The sequence below is a fragment of the Phymastichus coffea genome, unplaced genomic scaffold, assembly GCF_024137745.1.
Source record: "Phymastichus coffea isolate CEN01 unplaced genomic scaffold, Cenicafe_Pcof_1.1 PCOF00051, whole genome shotgun sequence".
NCBI lineage: Eukaryota > Metazoa > Arthropoda > Insecta > Hymenoptera > Eulophidae > Phymastichus > Phymastichus coffea.
This window is the reverse complement of record NW_026706862.1, coordinates 58168-76811: the sequence shown is the minus strand read 5'-3', so window position 1 is coordinate 76811 and position 18644 is coordinate 58168. Positions and strand designations below refer to the sequence as shown.

General features: G+C 33.5%; 1 protein-coding gene across 1 annotated transcript; it reads right to left on the bottom strand.

Moving 5' to 3' along the window:
- Positions 1-12132: 12132 nt before the first annotated feature.
- On the bottom strand, positions 12133-16383 carry LOC131665451 (uncharacterized). The gene is made up of 2 exons (XM_058937333.1): positions 15714-16383; positions 12133-15665 (listed from the first exon to the last, which is right to left on the bottom strand). Exons 1-2 carry the CDS (start codon positions 16381-16383, stop codon positions 12133-12135), a joined length of 4203 nt encoding a protein of 1400 aa, XP_058793316.1.
- Between the last annotated feature and the right edge of the window lie 2261 nt (positions 16384-18644).

The following is an 18644-nucleotide window of genomic DNA, read 5'->3' as shown; positions in this document are numbered from 1 at the left end:
TCACAAACTTGAATCGTCAGGCTCTAAACTGTTAGAGTTTACTGACGCGTATTCATACTGTACAGTCTGGATTGTCAGGACTTGACAGTTGAATTTTCAGTTTGCTGTGAATCTGCAATATAGCTCTGTTTTCGAAGTTTCGAACTTGAATTTCACTTAATTTTTGTAGGATCGGTCAGATTTTATCTCATCTTGATTTTATTATGATACTGTATCAGTTAATTTACATAATACTATTAAATTGAAATATAGTTGTTCGTATTCTGTACTTAATATACTGAGGGTCAGAAAATTACCTGTTATCAGTTAATACTGATTGTCAGAAAATACTGGTTATCAGTTAATACTGATGGTCAGAAAATACTGGTTATCAGTTAATACTGATTGTCAGAAAATACTGGTTATCAGTTAATACTGATGGTCAGAGAATTTAATTATCAGTATTATATACTGATGGTCAGAAAATTTGCTTATCAGTATTGTATACTGATGGTCAGAAAATTTGCTTATCAGTATTGTATACTGATGGTCAGAAAATTTGCTTATCAGTATTGTATACTGATGGTCAGAAAATTTGCTTATCAGTATTGTATACTGATGGTCAGAAAATTTGCTGAAAATAATTGATTAAATATATGATTGTTCTGAATTATCAGAACTTTAAATAACATAAACATGCATATTAATTAATATATAATTTCCACATAAAATACAAATAATATCAATAATGGTCAGAATAAATATTTTTTTAAATTTAAATTTTAATATAAACGGTCAGATTTAAATTTCAATATAAACGGTCAGCTACACTAGCTAAACGAAACGGATTCGACGAATTTCGAAACTAAGTTGGGCGCCATTTGTGAAGGGGGATTTCGGGGGGCGTAGGCCTCACCAGCTAAAATCGCCAACACCAATTTCCGTTGGACGTGATTTTCCGAACTTTGGTAGCAGGGCGTCAGGTCACCGCCCTTACCTACAGTGATCGTTGGAAAATCGTGTCAACGGCGAATTCGTCGGTAGAATTGCCCGCCGTGCGACTGCGCAGAGCGGGCGATGAAATTTCAAAATTTCAAAACTGTTCGAAACTTAAAAAAAATCACTTAAAGCTCCGACGATGTTTGTCCTGACATTCTCGTTCAAATCAATCCTTTATCCAATATCCTGCTTCCAGCAGAGTCACAGAAGATATCCGGTCGACTAGCTCTCACTCCTTTGTCTCAGGTCGTGTTTCGTCGAATCGTACGTTTCGTTACCGTAAAGAGAAAAACAATTCAAATTTCACTTATAATATCCCGTCCGCGGCTGAAAATAATTAGCAGAGGGAAAATATTGGGACTTAGGTGAAATTACCGAAACGCAATATCAAGTTAACTTCATTTATTCGTAAGGCCATACATCGCGCACTGAAATGGCGGAAGGTCAACGCGCTTCGGTCAGAACTCGCAATCGCGACCGCGACGGATCCACGCGCCTCGGCGAATTACGGTCTACTCCTATCCTAGCGTCCTAACTATTCGCGAAGGTCAGTCACACTTCAACTACTTACTTGGAATTAATGCGGCGATAAATCCTTCACAAAGAAAAGAAATATGCTAGGTTCGCTATCACTATCCTACGCTCGGAACTGTCCTTGGCGAGATCCAGTGGCAAAATGGACGAGAAACGGTTCTCCGCGGTCAAAGATCTCTCATTCTCTCCTCTTTCCAAGAAGAAACACTATTATTGGCCGATATGTAAATTCGGATATCGGTAGCGCCCTCCGAGTGTGTTGTTATTGGTCAATATATAAATTAAGAAGGTAACAGCGCCCCTCGTCTTATCTATTACGCATCAATTTTTACCCTCTCTCACCCCCCACTAGGTCGGTCAGCATTTAATCTAAGAGAGAGATTCATCCCTACTCTTGTCGGAATTTTGATGAGGACGGAAATCAAATATCCTAATGACCTGCCTATTGGTCGTGACGTCATCAACAAATTTCGTCAGAGTTTCAAATTTCATCGGCTAGCTATTAATTTCAATAAATACGCGGCTTATCGCTTTCAAGTATATATAAGAGCGTGCGAAATTACATACATTATTTAATCCGCACGATACGGTTCAATTATAATTAATACATTTAATTTAAGTTAGTTCTAAATTTAAAACAAGTTTCAAATCGTCTTACATTTAATTACAATTAATTCGCATACGCGTACAGATAAATCGTAATTTTGAGTCGACTATAGGCGCGCCTTTAATAATATATCTATCTCGCTCTCTCTTCCCCTTAATTAGTCTATCTCGCTCGCACTCCCGCTTAGTCTACCACGCTGCCGCTCTATCTAGCTTAGCGCTCTAAAATGGCCGCCTACTTTTTAACGCGTGCACCTCGTGTCTCGGTGCCGGTAATCGTAGCGCCTCCTGGAGCGCTCCGTTTTTCGGTCGTGTGCGGTTTCGGAGTGTTGTGTGTGAGTGTCGGCAGTAGTTCATACCAAGTGTGTGTGTGGCGTTCAGGGTGTCGTCGATGGTGCGCAGCAGCCTGACTCAGCTGATTGCCGGCTGCCGCTTCATCGGCGATTTTCTGTTCGCCCCAGGAATGTCAGTGTGCTCCGGGTGTCAGTGTCAGTGTCTGGGAGTGTAACGGGTCGGTACGTGTCGTTACGTGCATCTCCGCTGCACTTTTCACTCAAGTTTTCTTGTTTTTTCTTGCCCGCCGGCAACACGTGGTCAGGAGTGTGTGCATGTGTTCTCTCTCTCGTGCGCTCTCTTTTTTTTTTTTTATCCGTCGGATCGCGACAGCTCGTCTGTTTTCCTTGTTTATTTAGTTGTGGTTGGCATGTAAGGGAAAATATGATTTTCGCATTAGGCGCGTTTTATTTACGTATTTTCAGCTGGATACGGGGCGGCAAGGGACAGGGATGGCCTTTTCTGAGGTGTTGCAAATAGCGCAACACTCTCTGAAAAGGCCTTGTAATGCACCGCATTACAACAATTGAAAAAAAATCGAATACCCATTAAAAATTATATTCGAATATGTTTTTACTTGAAAACTATTAAAATTGATAAAAGTCTATTCAATCAAATCATATACGGAGTTTTTTCATTCATGACCTATATAAAATTATAATATCCAAAGCATAAGATACGATTCTTCAATTATAGTATTGAACAACTATTCAAATTTATAAAAAATCATTCAATTATGGAAATTTTTTCTTTCATCATCTAATGAAAAATTATAGAATAAAATTATATTTGATAAGTTTGTAGAATGAAGGATTATTCAAAACTATACAAACAACTTCTCAATAGAATACGATTGAGTTTTACTTGCATTTACCAATCATTAGATTTCATTAAAAAATATTCAATTGAAAATATTTGAAATTTTTTTGTTTGCCTTTCATAAGAAATTATAGAATACTATACCTCATTGAATGCGATTGGGTTATTTTTATATTGACCAATCATTAAGATTAAAAAAAAAACTATTAAATGAAATATTGCTAAAGTTACAGTATTGCTTTTGCTCATATTGGCATATATGAAAAACCATTCTATAAAATATTATTGACCAACCGTGTAATTGGATAAAAATTAATATCCATATAATATGATTCAATAAAATATGATTGGACAATTATTGTATCGAAAAATTATTAAAATTCATAGAAAGATATACAACAAAATATCATTGATTAATTATTTTATTGAACTGTGATTGATATTCATTCAATGCAATTGGATAGATTATCATTGAAACCATTCCTATACAAAGTATTATTCAGAAAGATTGAATTCTATTAAATTTAATGGTAAGTTTTACTATTAGTTATGCTTACCATGAAGTATTATTGAAAATCATTCAGTTTCAATCGTCATCGGAACATTGAACCATTCAGTTCATTGATTACCATTGAATATGAATGATCCCGAATAGGAATGAATGGAACTTTTTTAGCAGGGTTATTATTCCCAAGTGAAATATTGAAAAAATTAGACTACTTGATATTACGACTGAAAAAAAAATGTTTTCATATGATTATGAAATTTCGTTCACGTATTCTACGTACAAAATAGAGCATTTTCTTCCAAGAAAATTTTTTTCTACAATTCGAATTTTCCGAGATACAGAGCAATGAATATAGATGCTGTTTTTGAATGAAATGCTCATATAATCGCTGAATTTAGACGAAAATTATTTTTGAATGAGTGTTTTGGATAGTGCAGAAAAAGAGCTAAAAATTGCTATTTTTAGAATTTTTCTACGATTTTTTTTCTCGAAATGGCAAGCGGTTAAAGAAAAAGCAAAAATTTCGTAATTTTTGTTTTGATTTTCGCCGCCATATCTGCAAGGGAAATATCTAAGCAATGATTTTAATATACACCATTGAAAAGTGCTCGAAAAACCCTTTCAAATGAGCCCCCGCAGAGCTCTGTAGGTGTATTTCCAGCCGAGATATGGAGTTTCAAAGTTATAGTCGTTTTGTTCTCAGGTGGGCAAAGATTATTGGGCGGGAGTGTATGCTTTGCAAAAAAAAACTCCAAAAAGAAAAAATGTCTATTTTTGCATGTAAAATATTTACTAAAAAAAATTAAGTTTTGAAAAAAAAATTCTTTATTGAACTTTGAATTCATTCCATGAATTCCTAATTTGGCCGTTTGCTTGTCAATACAGTTTATCAAAAGCAAGGTATTTGTGACGTCACTATTTGGCAAACATCAATTATAAATGTTTTGCCATCTGTCCTATCCTTACAATGTACTTTGATGACAAGTCAAATTCTACTGTTGGTTAACTCACAACACGATTGTTGATGATACTTGTTTACTGTTTGTTTAATAAGTCTCAGCTAGCATAGAACGTGTATTGACGTCACACAATCCTCCTGTTTCAAGTAACTTGCGTTTGGGGGCGACACTTTACGGATAATTTCTGCCTCCTTTCATTGAGACTAACGAGAGGATTAGAGAGCGCTCTTATACCTCAGCACTCTCTATAAAAGTGAGTACATCGCCGCTTCTCGTTCTAATCTATTCTGACAGTTGATCTGACTAGCAACTGAGCTTTCCGGATCAACTAGTCCAGTCAACTTAGTCAAGGCGACATCAAGGCTCCCTTACACAGTGACTACACACCAAGATGGAGGCACATACGAGATAAAACCTAGTGTATTTTCCAGGAAGCATCAACCAACTACCGTTGTGAAAAGTTTAACCTGCATACAACCCATTTCTTTTCTACGCCAGCTATCCAATTTACTTTATCTTTCACCACATCTTGATCCCTTGAGTTATTAACTCAGGGAAAGACACGATTGTGTACTTCATTTTTTACCCGATTTTCTTTTTACAAACTATTTTTAATTAAAATAGTCAAGTTACCAATGAAAAGAACATCACTATTTAATTATATTTAGAAGATTTCCTCCAAAAAATTCATGATCAAGCAAATTGTTATCATAATTTTTTTGATATAATATAATATAATATTATATAAATAATAAAATATTATTTTTAAAATTAATTTTATTTAGTAAATATTTATTCTACATGCGAAAGTAAACATTTGTTCTCTTTGGATTTTTTCCACGATTTATACGAGTATATGGTTGAAGATAATCAAACTTGAAAAAAAGTGATTTGTTTTAACAAAAATCAACGTAACTTTTTATTGGCTCAATAAAAATGGATCCTGTTGACTAATTTTGAAGAAAAGACGAATTCGAAACTATTACATCACATTTTTTTTAAATTGACTTAATCATTCAGAAGTTAGAAGTTGTTTTTTACCAAAAGTAAAAAATGAAACAAAAATATTTGATTTCTTTTAATGTAAAAAACGTAATTTTTAATTAAAGTAAAACCAACGGAATCTGAAATGTATTGCTTCATTCTTTAAAATAAATCCCCATGAGATTTTCTACGTTCATTATAGATGAAGCTGGAAAACTTTGAAATTTGGGTAATTTCAGTATAGGGTGGAAACTAACTGATGCACGCAACTGTAAATCATTTATCTCACAAATCATATATAGCAAATAATCAAATAAATAAATTTATGTAATTTGTAACGGGGAAACTCAGTCGTCCGTCTTTGGATAGCTCTCGACTGCCTGTACGAATTTTTTTTAGTCAGGGACCCGGGAAGCTAGAATCGTTCCCACGGCTAAATAACGCGTCGAGCACACGCGTTAATCGTACACGGGGACAGGAGTGACTGAGGGTAAATAAAGGAGGCGGATATTAAGTGGAATAATGGTCTTTAATAATAATAACAACAATAAAAAAAAAGAGGTAAGCAAACTTAAACGCGGAAACTACTCGAACAAAAGGAACTTAAATTAAAATCAAATGATCGGCGAATATGAACTACGGAAAAATTACAAATAAAGAAAATAATCAAAATAAACAAACGGTAAAAGAAATACAAAATAAGGAAAAGTACAAAATAAAGGAAATTACAAAATAATTGAAATGAACAAATGGTAGAAAATATAAATAAGGAAAAATACAAAATAAAGAGAATTACAAAATAAAGAAAATTACAAAATAAAGAAAACTTCGTTGTGTACGAACAACGACCGCCCGAACACAACAAGCGCGACCTCGCAATCGGCAGAGCTGCCAAACTGCGAGGTTTCTGTTCGGCGCTTCGAATAAGAGATAGAGAGAAAGAGAAACACTGCACCAACCTTGCCCCGAGTCGACTTAGATTCTCTGTTACGTCCTTGTCCCTGCAGATCCCGCAGTTAGATACTCTGGAAAGAAAACAAAGGCAACGGCTAGATGAAAAGTCTCCTTCGGCTCCTTGAATACTCTCTCGGCGAGGCTTTTGTTATTGTCGCTGTTCTCGTTGTTCCGGTTGGCGTTGTTAATAATGTTCTTGTTGTTGTCCCCGTCCTCGTTGTTAGTGGTGTTATTGTTATACTCCCGTTATCGTTACTGCGCTCACTATCGTTGTTATTGTTATTATTACTACTGTTGTTGTTAACGTGTTGGCGTGTTGGTGAGTTGGTGAGCCCCCTTGGACGTGACTGTGTACGTGTATATGTATACGTGTATCCGTGTGCGCCAGTGTTTCGCCTCACGCTCCATACCGGCAACGGAATTCCTGCTCACCACTTCCAAGATGGCCACGCGCGCGCACACTCCCGCGTCACCTCGCCGGTCGCCACGTGCACCGGTGCCGGTTCAGCTGCCTCCGCAGGTTATCTTCAAATACACAATTTCAAATACACGAATCGTCGGTGAGGGCGCGAGAACTCACAAGTCACGAGCAAAAACCCAGCAGAAAATCGTGTGCGCGCGGTGGACCGTGCGGCAGCTCAACAGGTACTGCCTGTTCCTTCGTCAAGCCAGCGAGATGCGCGCGCAGGTCTGCCGACGCCTCGCCGGCTTGCGCTTATCTTCTATCTCTCTCTCTCTCTCTCTCTCTTTCGCTGTGCTCTCTACGTCGGCTCTCCCTCTCTCCAAATCGCTGCCGTCGCCGTCGCACCTCAAGAATAGAACAAAAAAGAAAGAAACGGAGCGATTAGAGTGTGATCAACTAGTGCACACTCCCAGCTCGTCAAAGCGCACGGGGAAACAGTGAGAGCCCGACGGAGAGCAACGGTCGAGCCGTGATTCTCCGTCACAAATTTATAACATATAACACACATGATGTTCCAAAAATTTCACACCAAATTATATCAAATCGTATAGGTCAATTAAATGTACGAGGTCTGTTCAAAAAGTATCGCGAATTTGGAATTTCCGTGGGCTACGTAAATTTGATTTTTGATTTTTTTATAGTGTTATGTTGGTACTTATGTCCGTTACTTATGTTGACAAGGTCGGACATTTTGAATATTTAGTTAATTTTTGACAGCTGTTTTGGTTGAATGTGTTTTGGCTCGTCTTAGATTTTTGCCTATTCTAAAAAATGGATCAAAGAATCCGTATCAAATTTTGTGTGAAAAACAAAATAAAGTACGCGGACACATTCCGACAGTTGACTGTGGCATATGGTGATGCTACCTTGGACCAAAGCAACGTTTATCGATGGTACAAAATGTTCTCAGAGGGCCGAGATGAATAATGAATAACGTGCCGGATGCACGAGCACGTCAACAATAGACGAAAACATTTATAAAGTGAAGAAAATATTATTGGTCAATCGTCGAATCACTGTTAGAGAAGTTTCGGACGATCTAAACATATCGATTGTCTCATGCCATTCGATTTTAACCAATGATTGGGCATGAGTCGGGTTGCCGCGAAATTCGTGCCAAAACTGCTCAATTCCGACCAAAAACAGCATCGCGTTAACATTGCTCAGGAGATGTTGGACTCGGTCCGTGACGACCCAAATGTGCTCCAGAGGATCATAACAGTGATAAATCATGGGTTTATGGTTATGATGTGGAAACCAAAGCTCAATCATCCCAATGGAAGCTGCCGCTAAGCCAAAACCGAAAAAAGCGCGCCAAATTTGGTCGAACGTTTTGCTTACAGTTTTCTTCGATTACAGGGGCGTGATATACGAGGTTTGTCCGGTAAGTATCGGGCCTACCTTTATATTTTCGTGCTAGCGTTATTCTTTCTCATTTGGTGGGTAGCATCCTTCAAAGTAATCTCCACTTGATTGAATAACACAGTTTCATCGATGTTTCCACTTTTCAAAACAGTCCTGGAACTCACTTTTAGGGATAGCCTTAAGTACACTCGTCGCATTGTTTTCAACCCTTGTTTTGTCATCGAATCGGTGTCCTATGAGTGGTTTTTTTAGTTTTGGAAACAGCCAAAAGTCATAAGGGGCTATGTCGGGACTGTATGGAAGTTGTCAAAGCAATGCGATATTGTGTTTGCTCAAAAACTGCTGCACAAGATTGGATGAATGCGCTGACGCATTATTGTGATGGAGAAGCCAGTCACCACTTTCCCAAAAGTGTGGCCGTTTTTTTCTTACTGCATCACGCAAACGTTTCAAAATTTGAACGTAGTATTCTTTATTGATTGTCTGACCTGTTGGTGCATATTCGTGATGTACAACACCTTCACAATTGAAAAAAACAATCAACATTGACTTAACATTGCTCCGACTTTGACGTGCTTTTTTTGGTGTTGGCGATTCAGAATACTTCCACTGTGAAGATTGTTGTTTTGTTTCAGGATCATAATCATAAACTCATGATTCATGACCTGTAATGACTTTTTTAAGCACATTATCATCATTATCGACCATTTCCAGATTGTCCAGAGCGATTTCTAAGCGAATGTTCTTCTGCTCTGCTGTGAGCAATTTTTGGATGAATTTCGCACACACGCGTTTCGTTCCTGAATTTTCGGTTAAAATTTCTGAAATGATAGTTTTTGGTATCCCAAGGTCTTCTTCTAGTTCTCGCACAGTCATACGACGATCTTGTTCGATTGCAAGTCGCACCCGCTCAATATTATATACGGTTTTGGTCGTTGAAGATCGGTTGGAACGAGAATCACTATTGACAGAAGAGTGACCATCCTTCAACCGCTTATACCACTCTTTTATTCGTGTTTTACTCATATACTCGCTTCCGAAGGCCTTTTTCATTATTTCAATAGTTTCCGAACTCGTTTTTCCGATTTTGTTTTTCAGTCATTTTTGACAATATCAAAATCCAACGAACGTGAAAAAGGCAGTTTAGACAAAGATACGCTGCGCATGAACTATACGTCCGGCAGGTGTCAGTAAGTAACCAATAGATTCGTGAGGCTTTACTGTTGATGTCTCTGTCTGGCAGAGGTCGCTCGAACACTATGGCGCGAAGATATAAACGTAGGCCCGATACTTTCCGGACAGACCTCGTATCATGAGTTATTGCCAAAGAGTAGTACGGTCAATAAGGAATATTATCTGCAAGTTATGCGCAATTTGCGCGAAGTAGTCCGCCCGGATTTGTGGAAGAACAAAAACTGGCTTTTGCACCATGATAACGCCTCTGCTCACACATCGTTGCTTGTGCGCGAATATTTTGCCAAAAATAACACAGTAATGGTGCCGCAGCCACCGTCTTCCCTAGACCTGACCCCCCGTGACTTTTTCCTGTTTCCAAAACTGAAGGGGCCCATAAAAGGGCAATGCTACGCCACGATTGAGGGGATAAAGATGGTATCGAAGGAGGAGTTAAACAAGATCACAAAAAAAAATTTTTTAAATGCTTGGAGGATTGGAAAATACGTTGGCACAAGTGCATTATATCCTAGGGGGATTACTTTGAAGGAGATAGAATAGACATTTATAAATAAATAAATAATTTTTGAAAACAAGCAAAATTCGCGATACTTTTTGAACAGACCACGTATAAATCCTACTCTCATTTTCAACCGACCAATCAAAACGTTTATAGGCTTCACTTTTCAAGATTTTTTTTAACAAATATATTAATTAATAATAATGCAAAAAGTTGGCAGAGATATTTGTCCATTTCAAAAAAAAATATATGTTGTAGTTAAATATATTTTCTTTATTTTTTTTCAAATTATATATGTTTAATTATTTTTGGCAAATTAATTATTAAATTGCGATTCGTGTTATCAAACCTTCGTACGCAAATTTCTTTATTTATTAATAATATATTGTATAAAAATAATACTTTGCACTATACTAACCGTATTAATATACCTGATGTAATCACTATCTTGCGACATATCCATTGCCTTACCTCTCTTCATTTTACCTTACTGCATTCTGATAACATGTGAGATATTTTGTTCATCAATTTAAAATGACTTTTCTAAATTTTATACGAGCATCATGAGTTAAAATTGCTTGAATGATCAGTTTAGAATCGTGTTCAAGACTTAAACTTTCTTATCATTTTAATATACATTATCTAATTATTTAATTTTTGTTGATTATGAGATTTTTTAATTATTAAAATGTGATTTATTATTACTAGAATAAAATTTAGTTAATCATGATTGATGTCAATGAATAATATTTTTCTTGCGTTAGGTTGCAAGAGTTTTTTTAAACGAAGTGTCAGAAGAAATTTGACTTACACTTGTAGAGGTAATCGCAATTGCCCAATAGATCAGCATCATAGAAATCAATGTCAATATTGTCGACTCAAAAAGTGTCTAAAAATGGGAATGCGCCGAGAAGGTAAATATAGCTATCTCATAATTAATATTGCATATACTGTAAAAAAAAAGAATAATTTCCAAAATGTGAACTTCTCTCCCTTTCTCAAGATATAAATCAAAATGGCCCAAATAAAATTTTCTTTTATCTAAAAGGTTTTAAAAGACATTTTTATCATCATACTTATAAACAAACGAACATGTACATTAAAAACTTTTCAATATCTAACTATTCTGTATATTTTTTCTCTAATTCAAATAACTAAAAAAAAAGCCATCTAAGAATGAACAGTTTTTATAAAGAAGGTACCCCGACCCGAACTCACCGATTTTTATAATTCTTGTATATGTCGTAGAACATTAAAAAAGCAAGAGATTGGTATTTTTTTTATTGGCGGCAAAACATATTTAAGGGGCAAACTCCCCTAAAAAAATTTTTTTCATATAACTTTTCTTCTAGTCAATATTTTTTAGTAAAACAAAATGGGTAATAATCCTTATAGAAAGTAAAACAAACTCTGGTGTGTTTGACTTTTGGGGGTTACAACCCCTATTTTTAATACACGAAAAATTGAAAAATTGACATCATTTTCTGTAGAAAGAACTTTTAAAATAGTGTAAATATTACAAAATTTTTATATTTACAAAGAAAATAGACAAAATAAGTTTATGTTTTCCAGTATTTTAAATAAAATGTATTTTTAGAGGATAAAGCCACTCCTATTAATGAAAATTATAACTTTCGATATTAAAATTATTTAATAGCGATTTTTTATCATTTTTACTGCTTTATAGATATTATTATAATAAAAATATTTTAAAAACACATTTAAAGGGTGAAATTTACCCTCAAAGTTCATCCCCAAAAACTGGTATTTTAAATAGCTCTTTTTCTAATCAATATTCTTTAGTACTAGAACACCACAGCGCGCTTCGCGCGCCCAATGTTAATAACGTGCAATATAAAATATATTATATCTAAATAATTATCGTTTATATGTTAATAACACAATAATTAGAATTTGTAAATTGTTAAAAATAATCTCATTGGTATAATTCTGTATAAACATAATTTTTAACATTCAAAGTTTGTCTCTGATTTCCTAAATAAATTTTCAATGAATCCCATGATCGCACTCTAGACATCGCAACATAAAGCTGACCATGATTAAAAACATCTCTTCGAAGATCGATACCAATTTTTGCTAGAGTTTGTCCTTGAGATTTATTGATAGTTATAGCAAAAGCTAATCGAATTGGAAATTGTCGTCTTTTGAAAGTGAACGGATATTGATTTTCACAGTACAATGTAATTCGATTAATAAATACTATGTTATTGCGTTTGTCTCCAGTTAATATTTTACATTTCAGTAAATGATTAGAAAAATCAATTACTTGTAATCTTATTCCATTACATAATCCTTCACTGAGATTAATATTTCTTATTAACATGATTATGCAAAATTTTCTTAAACGCAATTTGTGAGGAGGAAAGTTCGGTGGGTTTAATGAGTTAAGATATTCTGGTAAAAGAACCTCTCCCATTTCACCATTTTCACAGTTCTCTGTGCTGTCTATGCCAGTGTATATGTGTTCAGTAGTTTTATCTAATAAATCGGTAATTTTATTATTCATATCGTCTACATCAGCATTTCTGGCTGACAAAATAGCACAATGACTAATTTCATCAAACTTTTTATCTTTAATTAACTTTCCAAAAATGTTTTGAACAATGCATTCATTAGAAGGTAGTATACAGTGGTGTGGAAGCTGTATATTATTATCTGTATCATTTATAGTTCCATTACCAACATCCAATAAATATTTGGCGAATTCAATTTCATGTGGTAGAACTCTCATATTCGTTTTCAAATGAAATATTGAAAATAATGGCCATAATTGCGAGTTTTTGATAGATAAATTTAAAATTTCATTACGCGTTCCGTGAATCTTTATAGGAAGCAATTGTCTAAAGTCACCACCTAAAATCATTATTTTTCCACCAAATGGTAAATCATTGTCCATCAAATTTCGTAATGTTCTGTTAACTATTTCCAAAACGTATCTTGGAGCCATCGGGGCTTCATCCCAAATAAATACTTTAGTATTTTTTAAAAGCATACCTTCATTAGATTGTATTTTAATATTAGAAGATGAATCATGAAACATAGGAACTGGTAAACCAAAAGTTTTATGTACTGTTTTTCCGTGAGGCAGCAATGTTGCAGCAATACCAGTATATGCCATTGTAGAACATTTAATATTGTCTGATATTAGAAGATTATAAATAGTAGTGTAAACAAAAGTTTTTCCAGAACCTCCTTGTCCATCTATGTAAAAGCAAGTTGGCCCAGTATAATTATCAGAACGTGATGCTTCAATAGTTTTATCAACTATTTCTTTTTGTTGAGCATTCAATTTTTGATATTGTTCATTACCAATTTGTAATCGATGATTTCTCTCATCGGTATCATTAGTGTCGATCATTATCTGAATCATAACATTTTGATTCATTGTCGGAAAGTCAGCTAAACTTTTTCCTTCTTTTATCAAAATATCATTTATTTCAGAATAGGCCATTTGGTAACTGATATTCAATTCATTATTACGTGAAAAATCTTCAGACATCGCGTCTTTAAATGTTTCCCATAATTTTTCTGGATAAATAGGTTGACAGTGTAATAATATTAGAACAAATAAATGTCTCAAACGTTTTGGCATCATCCAAGTAACTGCTTCTCTCATAGCTACGTTCCATTCATCGTCATCTTCAATAATTCCTAATGCTAAACAGGCTGATGTGAAAGTAGGATGTAATTCATTATCTACTGTTTTTAAGTCGTTATAATTTGTAGCTCCTTTCACATGAAGTAAAAGTAATCTTAAATGAAACAATTCAATTTGCATTGGACTTACTGAAAACATTCTACCTATACATTTAAAATGTTTTTTTCGAGTCTCCCATGAAGAAGTGACTTTACCATTAATTTTTCTTTTCTTGTAGGTAAAATATTTAGGTATTTCAGGATAGTAATATTGTCTTGCTGTTTCATTTGTTGCATTTAAAGTGAAATAATCAAGCAACATACTACTGGAATTATTTAAACAGTTTATCAATGAAGCTTCATCTTCATTCTGTGTAATTATTACAGATTGTTCGTTAGGTAAGTGTATTGGTAATCTTATGACGGTGTGACTTTTATCTTGCAATGTTTTACTTAAAATTCGATAGCATGCTTCCACAGGACCAACATAACGTGTTTCAATAAAATTACGACACTCATCATGTTCAATAGTGGCACCATTTTCTGCTTGACCAATTACTACTGTAGCAGCATCATGACCTTTATAGATATATTTGTATAAATATTTCACAGCTTTAATACTTGAAACTACTTCCACGTTAATATGGCAATCGAAAATTAGTAATAATTTAGCACAATATGGAACCACCCATCTATTATCTATTTTATGCCCATTAGGACATTCGTAAGAAGTGCCGGTATCGGTTCTACGATAATACGGATAACCATTTTCATCCATAGTAGTCTCTTGCTGAAACTCTTTAGGGAAATTTTTTGAACATTTGCCCTCTTTCATACACCAATTACCGCAAGGTCCATGAACCATATTTCTTATAACGATATCGTATAGACCTGGATTTCTTATTTTAATTGGTATTTCAGCTGATATAAATGTATCAACTATATCAGACGTAGTTATTTTGTACCCTTGTTCTAATGTAATCAATAAATGCATGTGCGGTAATCCCCTTTTTTGGAATTTAATGACATATACGTAAGATGCAACTTTACCAAAGAAACTTTTCTTTACAACCATATCGAGTAAATGATCTTTTTTCAAATCAAAAACTCTTGCTACAATATCTGGCCGGTCAGATGCTTGTTGACTTGGCAATACATTTTCTGATATTTCTGGCCAATTTGGATTGCATGTCATTGTGAGAAAAATATCAGGTTTACCTGTTTCATTTACAATAGCCATAGCATCTTGATAACATTGTTGCATATACCTAGGTGAGCCAGTAAATGATGAAGGAAGAATTATAGTTTTGCCTACATGACCATTAACATCATTAGCACTATGTGCCATGTAATCATGTAAACCTTTATACGTATCAGCTCGTAATTCTTTCTGGTGATTCTTACAATACTGAATTCTGTCTTGTTCAATTTTTACATAACTATCTACTACCCATTGTTGAAATAGTCTACGCCCTCTTATAATCGGATTGAATTCATTTTCTCTAATAGCTATTCGATGTTTAGTATAACCCAAACGTGTGATTTTACGATTAGAATTAACGTTAAACATATTATGATGCCAACCACGCGTACCATATGGGTAAAATAAAGGATAAACCCATGGTTCTACGTTTGGATCCAAGGAACTAACTGTTTCTAAGAGTTTTGTATTTTTATTTCGTATGGTAATATATGATTCGGGTATTTCTCCATCAGCAGTTGTTGAAAAAATTGCAGCAACTTCATTAACTCTTTGAAAATTATATCGACGATGATCTTGACCAGGTTTCAATGAAAATAATAATGTCAGTTCTGAAGGTGATGAATCATTTCTTATATCATTTATTAATTGTTGTGCACGTATTTCTTCTTTCATCATTTCATACGATTTAGCATAAATATTTTTATTGCGAATAATTGTGTCTAGAATTGACATTAATTCATAATCTATAAGAGGATTTTGTTGAATTCGATAATCTAAAGCTTCATTTTGATCTATTATAAAAAGTTGACCATATGAAGGACTTTCGCCATTGTCAGGATATAAAGCTGTATTCATTTGATAATAGATTTGGCCTTGAATTTTAAAACAATATGGTCCTGATCGACGCACTTGAAAATTGGCTAAATTAGCATTAAATGAGGCGAAAGATAAAGAGTTATTATAATTGCGGATACGTTCGAAAAACATTGATGATTTATCGTGATCTCCATTGAACAATGTTTTAAGTTGAGGTGGAAAATCCGGAAATTCTTCTAGTTTTATTGATCCATGACTACAACAGTCATTGAAAGATAATCCTTTGTTAGAAACTTTTTCATCTTCAAAATGTTTTGCTTGGCAGTGCATGCATAAAATATTCATCAGCCCTAAGTAATCTTTTTCAACTATATCGTTGGAAATACGATTATTATCAGCAATGCATTGCCGAGCCGTTTGTCGTCTACGACGTTGATTTTCATTTTCACGGATTCGTCTATTTTTTTTAGCAACATCTGCTTCGATGTCCGTGTGTTTGTTTCTACCCATAATGTAAATTCTTAATGATAAGTTATTTAGTAATTATTAACTCGTCAAATGAATATAAAGTTAAAACACTTTTAAATTATACAATTTTGAGAACTTATCGAAATCCTGTAAATTTTTGACATCAATAAAATCTTGTTTGATTTATTTTTTGGACTTTAGTTTGGGTTAATTTCAAATCTAGTTTAATTTCGTTTGGGTTGTTTGGTTTAAGCTTTGGTTTCGTTTGGTCTGGTTAGGTTAAGCGAGGTATAGATATTTATAAATAAATATAGTACATTTATTATTTAGATATAAAAATATATTTACAATTTCAATAAATATAACATTATGTTAATGTCAGAATCTAATAGTGTTGGAATCGTATAATAATTTAACAAATGAGTTGTAATCTAGACAAACAGTAGAACCTGAAACATAAATATAATAATGAATAATACAGTTTTTGACACAATCACAGTGTTTTAAAATTAATGTACTCACCAAAACTATATCAGCACAAGCCACTATCCTTAGAATACGAATAAATCTGAAAAAATAAATGTGGTAGTCAACAATCTATTTAATCGAATAGTAGCTATAGGTATATAAATAATAATTTATGTTACAAAAGATACAAACATGTGTCATATATCTAATTCAGAATATAAGCTTATTGTATTGATTACACTACAGTTGGCCTTCTTTTTACTGTAGATTTTTCTAGAAATTATTATTGATCCTTTAGAAAATTGTACTTCATGTGCATATGTGCAATATTGTATTAGATACTTTAGATAACAATTTAATTAAATTAGTATTAGATATAAAAATAAAATTATTTTGCAAGAATTTTGCACTGCAGATTATTATTCTATAAAATATTACAGAATTTTAATCGAACGAAAATTTTCAAATTTTTATGAATCTGAACTAATTTTAGCATAATTATAATACAGTTACCTTTGCATTTATAATCCAAATGGATTTGATATAATGTTGCTGATATTGACGCTGTTTACTGTTACTTTAAGGTTAACTGAAAATACATGTTGATTGAAACATGCATCACTTATATTTTTTATAACCGATGAGTAGCGCTGCAAACTTATAATTTTGAATAATCAAAATTAGGTAAACAAACAAAATATCACAGATCAAATTTGTATATTAAGCACAAAAAACTGTTGGCTACGTGTTGACTGCACGCTCAACTAACTCAAATAAGATGCTGTCTAATATGTACAATACAATGGTGGTCAAGTGCGCATGCTCACGTGATCAGCTTTAAGGGGATCCTCCTATAGATGAGTCGAAAAATCGATTTTTTTTATTGCATAAATCGAAAGTACAACATTTCGAGAGTATGCTGTTAAAATTTTATAGAGCTATTTGAAATATTATAGCCGCTGTAAATATTTCAGCTGACGGTCTTGAGCGCTGGCCGCACGCGGCGCAGGTAGGCAGATACGCACTCGACTAAACTTTAATTGCTATTTTCTCGAAAAAAAATTTCTTGATTTTCCAAGTTGGCGTAGACCAAGTAAATCACCAATAAAATGAATTATTTACATGAAATTACAAAATATTCGAAGTTTGTTAGAAATAAATGAATATCTTTTCTAGATAACATTTTATTATTTTAATTTCAAATTAATACTCAGTTACAAAGTAATGAAACAAAATTTAAGGGATACATAGTTATATATTAATAGCATTCATAATACATAATGATATTTATGTACATTGTTACATTAATTTAAATAAAATACATGTTTTGGAACAATATAATGAAATGAGCGACACATTTTTTTTACAATAAATTGCAATGGTAATAAAAAAGTAATGACATTAATATTATTGAGTATTATATTTTAGTTACATAATTTCTTATTTTTAATGAAATATTTCAACTATATCTTAAGATAATTTATGATTAGTGTAAGTGCATTATTATGGTAGTATATGAGTTACATTTTTACAGCATGAAAGATTTAATATTACAAAATGTATCTCTACATCAGTCGTTTTTCTATAAAATAAAATTATGATACTATACTGTTAAAATTACATTTTCTAAATAATTAGATTTAAAATCACATTTGTATTTTATTAATATTCTAATAATACTAATGTATTTGGCAAAATGTGTGCACTCAATGCAAAAACATTAAGAAAATTATTTTTTATGGAATAAATATATAAAAATACGAACGAAGATTTATATAACTTATATAGAATAATTAAATTAGTTTTTTAATCATATCCCCTCTTCGGATTTTTAA